General features: G+C 53.8%; 1 protein-coding gene across 1 annotated transcript; it reads left to right on the plus strand.

Moving 5' to 3' along the window:
• The first annotated feature begins 2,135 nt into the window (after window positions 1-2,135).
• On the plus strand, window positions 2,136-7,525 carry IL27 (interleukin 27). The gene is given in 5 exon segments (XM_003928713.3): window positions 2,136-2,193; window positions 2,196-2,377; window positions 2,455-2,553; window positions 4,112-4,270; window positions 6,587-7,525. Coding segments are annotated over 5 exon segments (753 nt in total). The 3' UTR covers window positions 6,842-7,525.
• The last annotated feature ends 248 nt before the right edge of the window (window positions 7,526-7,773 follow it).

Raw genomic sequence — 7,773 nt, forward strand, 5'->3', positions numbered from 1 at the left:
GACAGACCTTTCAAAGGCCAGAGCCAACTATCCAGGATCGGCTACAGAGGGTAAAGAGAGGGTCTGGGGGCTCTAGAGCTCAGGTAGGAGATGGCATAGCTCACTTATGGTTGGGCTTGATCCACCAGGGCCTAGGGGCACCCACTCCCATCCCCAGCACTGAGCTAGGAAGAACCCCACTCTGCCTTAAATCTCCAGGATGTCAGAGGGCCCGAGTGGCCTCTGAGCCAGGGAGTCTGAATGCCAGAGATCTTAGGTTAGGCATTGCCCACCATACCTGGAAGTCCATGAAGGAGGTGGATGTCCCTAGAAGCTCCCCTTCACCTTTATCAAAGGGACATTTAGAAGAGCAGAGCCCAGGGGTTAGAGATCAAGAGAGGACTAGGAAGAGGCAGTGAGAGAAGGGAGAGCAGGATGGACTTCGGGCCAGTTTTGGTTTGTGTTTCGCGGAGAAGTGAGTAACTTTTGTGCTTGCCAGATTTCCTTTCCCTGAGGGGGAAATTGCTGAACGCTGCCCTCTTCCTAGAGCCCCTACCTCCTACCCCTCTTTCCAGGAAAACAGGTCAGGAAGCACACTCGGAATTCAGCCACTCTAGGCTGGGCTCAGTGGCTCATGTCTGTAATTCCAGCACTTCGGGAGGCCAAGGCGAGTGGATCACCTGAGATCAGGAGTTCAAGATCAGCCTGGCCAATGTGGCAAAACCCCGTCTCTACTAAAAATTAAAAAAAAAATTAGCCAGGCGTGGTGGCACATGCCTGTAATCCCAGCTACTCGCTGAGATTACAGATGAGGCAGGAGAATCGCTTTAACCCAGGAGGTGAAAGTTTCAGTGAGCCAAGATTGTGCCACTGCACTCCAGCCTGGGCGACAGAGTGAGACTCTGTCTTTAAAAAAAAAAAAAACGCCCACATTGTCGATTCTCCCCAGGCAGGTTCCCCTGCCAGGATCCACCTGCCGTGTGGAGGCTGGACCAACCTGTCCTTTTGACTCCCTGGGATAGAGCCTCCGGCATTGCCAGCCCATCCCTGGGGACCACATGGCCAGTTCAAGCCATCAGAGCTGCCTGGCTGAGCCCAAGGAATCCTTGGCAGAACATGGTGTGCCCACTTCTGGGGCAGGTGGCTGCCTCCCTCTGCATTCTCTGGGGAAAACCCATGGGCTCTGCATTTAGAAAAATCTGGAATCCAGTCCTGGCTCCCCACCTTCTGGCTATTTGACCGTGGGCAAGTCAACCTCACTGAGCCTCATCCGCAAAATGGGGAGAACAATAGCCCTGAGGCTGCCATACGTGGTTGTGCAGGTTGCTCACTGGAAAAGGCATTTCGCCAAGGGAGTTTATGGGGGTCAAAATCCAGCCTCTGTCCTGGCACAGTGGCTCATGCCTGTGATCCCAGCAGTTTGGGAGGCTGAGGCAGGAGTATCTCTTGAGGCCAGGAGTTCAAGACCACTCTGGACAACATAGTGAGACCCTGTCTCTACAAAAAATAAAAAAATAATAATTAGCTAGGCACAGTGGTGTGTCCCTGTGGTCCCAGCTACTGGGGAGGCTGAAGCAAAAGGACCATTTTGAGCCCAGGAGTTCAAGGCTACAGTGAGCTGTGATCATACCACTGCACTCCAGCCTGAGTGATGGAACAGAACTCTGTTTAAAAAAAAAAGAAAAGGATCAGGCTTCTGGTCTTTCTGTAAAAGTGGACACTCCATATGGAGATGCCATATGAGGGCCATGCTGGCTGCATTGTGGGGTTTTATTTTGTTTTGATTGAGATGGAGTCTGGCTCTGTCATCCAGGCTGGAGTGCAGTGGCGTTATCTCAGCTCACTACAGCATCCGCCTCCCGGGGCTCAAGTGATTCTCATGCCTCAGCCTCCTGAGTAGTTGGGATTACAGGCATGCGCTACCATGTCTGACTAATTTTTGTATTTTTTAGTAGAGACAGCATTTCGCCATGTTGACCAGGTTGGTTTTGAACTCCTGGCCTCAGGTGATCTGCCTGCCTTGCCCTCCCAGATTGCTGGGATTACAGGCATGAGTCACTGCACCTGGCCTCTATTGTGGTTTTGAGGGGGCAGTGAAATGATGCTAGTGAAAGTGCCTGCACCGTGCTCACAGCTAGCACAGGTTCAGAAAAGGCATGTTCCCTTCCTTTCCCCGAGTTATCAAGCTCTCTACCCATCTTGCCCACCCTCTCCCATCTCTCCAGGGCTCAGCCTGTTGCTGCTTCCCTTGCTCCTGGTGCAAGCTGGTGTCTGGGGATTCCCAAGGCCCCCAGGAAGGCCCCTGCTGAGCCTGCAGGAGCTGCAGAGGGAGTTCACGGTCAGCCTGCATCTCGCCAGGAAGCTGCTCTCCGAGGTTCGGGGCCAGGCCCACCGATTTGTAAGTCTTCCTAATGCAGCTGGTGCTGGGCATGGGCAGACCCCTAATCGCTTCCACTAACAGACCTCGCCCTCCAGGCAGAATCTCACCTGCCGGGAGTGAACCTGGACCTCCTGCCCCTGGGAGAGCAGCTTCCTGGTGTTTCCCTGACCTTCCAGGCTTGGCGCCGCCTCTCTGTGAGTGAGGGCTGGTGGGGTGGGGTGGGAAGCTCTCGATAGGCTGGGGCCAGGGTGCAAGATGAGGCTGGAGATTGAGCCGGAGATGTACTGGGGATAGAACCTGGATGAGGTTGAGTATGTCATTGGACACAAAGATGAAAGCCGGGCACCGTGACTTACACCTATAAACCCAGCGCTTTGGGAGGCTGAGGTGGAAGGACTGCTTGAGGCCAAGAGTTCAAGACCAGCCTGAGCAACATAGACTTTGTCTCTACAGAAAAACTTTAAGATTTAGCCAGGCATGATAGTGCACACCCCTGTGGTCCTAGCTACTCAGGAGGCTGACGTGGGAGGATGGCTTGAGCTCAGGAGTTAGAGGCTGCAGTGAGTTATGATCATGCCACTGCACTCCAGCCTGGGTGACAGAGGGAGACCTTGTCTCAAAAAAATAAATAAACAGCCAGGAGTGGTGGCTCATGTGTGTAATCCCAGCACTTTGGGAGCCTGAAGCAGGCCGATCTCCTGAGGTCAGGAGTTCAAGACCAGCCTGGCCAACAAGAAAAAAACCCATCTCTGCTAAAAATACAAAAATTAGCTGGGAGCAGTGACTCACGCCTGTAATCCCAGCACTTTGGGAGACTAAGGCAGATGAATCACCTGAGGTTGGGAGTTCGAGACCAGCCCAACCAACACAGAGAAACCGCATCTCTACGAAAAATAAGAAAATTAGCCAGCCGTGGTGGCATGGGCCTGTAGTCCCAGCTACTCAGGAGGCTGAGGCAGGAGAATTGCTTGAACCCAGGAGGCGGAAGTTGCAGTGAGATGAGATCGCACAACTGCACTCCAGCCTGGGCAACAGAGCGAGACTCCATCTCAAAATACATAATTAAACAAACATACAAACAAACAATAAAGATGAAGCTGGAATAAGGCAGTGGGGTTGGGAAGAGGTCAGAGTGGAGCTGGGTGTGGAATATGGCGGGCGTAGGACTAGAGTGAGGCTGGAGGTGGAGATCACAGCAGCATGGAGGGGGTGGAGGTGGCACTGGGGTGAGACTTCGGGTAGTCAGAGATGAGAAGGTTGAAGATGAGGGTGAACATGAAGCAGGGGTTGGAGAAGGGGTGGGGTTGCTGGTGGGGAATGGAATGGAATGGAGTTGGAGATGGGATGGGGAGATGGGAAGACTGTGCACATGGAGCAAGGATGGAGTTGGGGTTAGGAACGGAACGAGGCTGGCAATGGGATGGAAACGAATGGCAGGAGGTAGGATGGGATGGCGGAGGAGGGAAGGGCACAGGGCTGCGGATGGAGGGTGCTGTGGGGACTAGGTGGGGTGGGTTAGAGAAGATCATGGGCATGGAGTGAAAGGGAAGCTGGAAGAGGAGACGGGGCAGAGGTCCCAGACGGTGGAGATGGACGGGATGGGGGCAGAGCTGGGCCCAGGTGGGAAGAGCTACGGGGATGGATTGGAGGCTGGAGTGTGGAATGGGAAGGAGACCCGGATAGGGAGAAGGTGGGTGTGACGTGGCCATCTTTGGCCTGTGGGCCTTTCCTGACCATCTCCCTGCCCTTCAGGACCCGGAGCGCCTCTGCTTCCTCTCTACCACACTTCAGCCCTTCCATGCCCTGCTGGGAGGGCTGGGGACCCAGGGCCGCTGGACCAACGCAGAGAGGATACAGCTGTGGGCCATGAGGCTGGACCTCCGGGATCTGCAGCGGCACTTCCGCTTCCAGGTAGGGCTCGGCCACCGCAGACCACGCAGGAAAGAAGACTCGCTGGCTCATCCAGTGATCTCATGTTCTGAGTGTATGTGAGTGAGAGTGTAAGCGTGTGAGCGTGGCTGTGAGCGGGTGAGTCCATGAGTATGAGTGTGGGGGTCTTGAGTGTGAGTGTGATTGTGTGTGGGTGGGTCTGTGCCTGTGAGTGTGACTGTGAGTGGGTGAGTCCATAAGTGTGTGAGTATGGGGGGGTCTTGAGTGTGAGTGTGATTGTGTGTGAGTGTGTGGGTGAGTCCATAAGTGTGTGAGTGTGTGTGGGTCTTGAGTGTGAGTGTGATTGTGTGTGTGTGTGTGTGTGGGTCTGTGCATGTGAGCATGGCTGAGTGGGTGAGTCCATAAGTGTGCGAGTGGGGGGGAGTCTTGAGTGTGTGTGAGTGTGTGGGTCTGTGCATGTAAGTGTGGCTGTGAGTGGGTGAGTCCATGAGTGTGAATGTGAGTGTGACTGTGTGTCTGTGTGAGAGTGTGAGCGTGACTGAGTGTGTGTGTGGCTCTGTGAATGTGTTAGCATGACTGTGTGAGTGTGACTGTGAGTGTGTGAGTGTGGGGTCTGTGCGTGTGAGTGTGATCATGACTATGTGTGAGTGTGTGGGTCCATGAGTGTGAGAGTATGACTGTGTGTGTGTGGCTCTGTGAGTGTGAGTGTGAGCATGACTGTGTATGTTGGTCCATGAGTGTGAGTGTGTGACTGTGAGACTGTGTGTTTGTGGGTCTGTAAGTGTGAGAGTGTATGTGTGGGTCCGTGAGTGTGAGTGTGTAAGTGTGTGGCTGTGTTTGAGCGTGACTGTGTGTGACTGTGAGTGTGTGGGTCTGTGAGTGTGTGAGCATGACTGAGTTTGTGAGTGTGACTGTGTGTGAGTATGGGGTCTGTGTGTGTGAGTGTAACGTGACTATGTGTGTGTGGGTTCGTGAGTGTGAGAGTGTGACTGTGTGTGTAGCTCTGAGTGTGAGTGTGAGCATGACTGTGTGTGAGTGTGTTGGTCTATGAATGTGAGTGACAGAAAGAGAGAGAGAGAGAGAGAGTGTGCGTGTGTGTGTGTGCAGCCGCACCAGGCCCTGGTGCCACCCCTTAATCTTTGAATTCTCCTGGGGCTCCATCTTGAACAGGCCATTGGGCTGTGAGGTCACTTGGAGTTTGTCCTGAGCACCCCGCACAGCATCTGCCTCCTGTTTCCCTTCTCCCTCTGATTCTCTGACGTCACCCAGATCCTCCAGAACCTTTCAAAGGGAAATCAGAATTTTACCCTTAATGAAATGAGAATAGAAAATGCAAGCAGCAGGGCCAAGTGTGGTGGCTCACGCCAGGAATTCCAGCACTTTGGGAGGCCAAGGCGGGTGGATCATTTGAGGTCAGGAGTTCGAGACCAGCCTGGCCAACATGGTAAAACCCCATCTCTAAAGATACAAAAATTATCTGGGTGTGGTGGAGCATGTCTGTAATCTCAGCTACCCGAAAGGCTGAGGCAGGAGAACTGCTTGAACTGGGGAGAGAGGTTGCAGTGAGCTGAGATAGCGCCACTGCACTCCAGCCTGAGTGACAGAGAGAGACAGAAGGGAAGGGAAGGGGAGAGGAGGGGAGGGAACAAAAGGGGAAGGAAGGGGAGGGGAAGGGTGCAGTGGCTCACACCTGTAATCCCAGCACTTTGGGAGGCTGAGGCGGGTGGATCATGAGGTCAGGAGTTCAAGACCAGCCTGGCCAACATAGTGAAACCCATCTCTTCTAAAAAAAAAAAAAATACAAAAAATTAGCTGGGCATGGTAGCTGGTGCCTGTAATCCCAGCCACTCAGGAGGCTGAGGCAGGAGAATCGCTTGAACCTGGGAGGTGAAGGTTGCAGTGAGCCGAGATCGTGCCATTGCACCCCCACCCCGGGCGACAGTGTGAGACTCCATCTCAAAAAAAAAAAAAAAAAAAAAGGAAGGAGCAAGCAGCAGGGAAACTGAGCTATGTCACCCTCTGCCTGTTGTTGGCCCGACCCAGGAGCAACCTTAACAGCAGAGAGAAACTTCCTGAGCCACACTCCCAGGGCCGTCCTTGGGGTGACCTAGCTCTGTGAGCATCTTCATGCTCCTTGACTTCCATTTTCTCAAACCGAAAGATCAAGCAGAATGCGCTAGCCGGTGACATCATGGAAGATCACGTAGGAAATATCCCCGGGAAATCCTGACCTTATGGTCACTGACGTCATTAGGAGCCGCTCGGCACGAATAGGGAATCAGGATTCAGTCCAGTTCCCTGCCTGGCCCCTCCCTGACCCATGGTCTCTCCTCACAGATTCGGGCTGCAGGATTTCACCTCCTGGAAGAGGAGGAGGAGGAGGAGGAGAAGGAGGAGGAAGGGAAGGGGCTGCTCCCAGGGGCACTGGGCAGTGCCTCGAAGGTGTCCTGGCCCCAGCTCCTCTCCACCTACCGCCTGCTGCACTCCTTGGAGCTCGTCTTATCTCGGGCCGTGCGGGACTTGCTGTTGCTGTCCAAGGCCGGGCACCCAGTCCAGGCCCTGGAGTTCCCAACACTGGGTCCCCAGCCCTGATCGGGTGGTTTCTTAGCCCCCTGCCCCTCACCCTTTAGGACTTTAGGATTGGAGTCTTGGCATCAGGGCAGCCTCCGCATCATCAGCCTTGGACAAGGAAAGGCTGTTCCAGCCTGCTGCCCCAGGCGCTACCCACTAACTGAAAGCCCCTCCAGTCCTCGCCAGCTATTTATTTCCTGGATACTTATTTATTGTTTAGGGAGATGATGGTTTATTTATTGTCTCGGGGCCTGCTGGTCCTCCAGGGATGCTGGGTGCCTAATAAAACACTCTCGGGCCGGGCGCGGTGGCTCAAGCCTGTAATCCCAGCACTTTGGGAGGCCGAGGCGGGTGGATCACAAGGTCAAGAGATCGAGACCATCCTGGTCAACATGGTGAAACCCCGTCTCTACTAAAAATACAAAAAATTAGCCGGGCGTGGTGGCTCAAGCCTGTAATCCCAGCACTTTGGGAGGTGGAGGCGGGTGGATCACGAGGTCGAGAGATCGAGACCATCCTGGTCAACATGGTGAAACCCCGTCTCTACTAAAAATACAAAAAATTAGCTGGGCATGGTGGCACGTGCCTGTAATCCCAGCTACTCAGGAGGCTGCGGCAGGAGAATTGCCTGAACCCAGGAGGCGGAGGTTGCGGTGAGCCGAGATCGTGCCATTGCACTCCAGCCTGGGTAACAAGAGCAAAACTCCGTCTCAAAAAAAATAAATAAATAAAAATAAAAAAATAAAAAAAAATAAAAAAAATAAAACACTCTCACACACCCCTGGCCTCCGATTCTTTTCGGGGAAGGGGTGCCTGACACCCAGAGGGCAGCGCAGCTTGGAATGGGGTCAGCAACCTCTAACCATCCTGAACCCCTCTCTGCTCCTACATTTTTGGGGTCCCTGGCCCACCTTCCCTACTATGTCCTGCTCAGCCAGGCAGTTGCCGCAGTA

Source organism: Saimiri boliviensis, chromosome 12 (assembly GCF_048565385.1).
Source record: "Saimiri boliviensis isolate mSaiBol1 chromosome 12, mSaiBol1.pri, whole genome shotgun sequence".
Taxonomy (NCBI): domain Eukaryota; kingdom Metazoa; phylum Chordata; class Mammalia; order Primates; family Cebidae; genus Saimiri; species Saimiri boliviensis.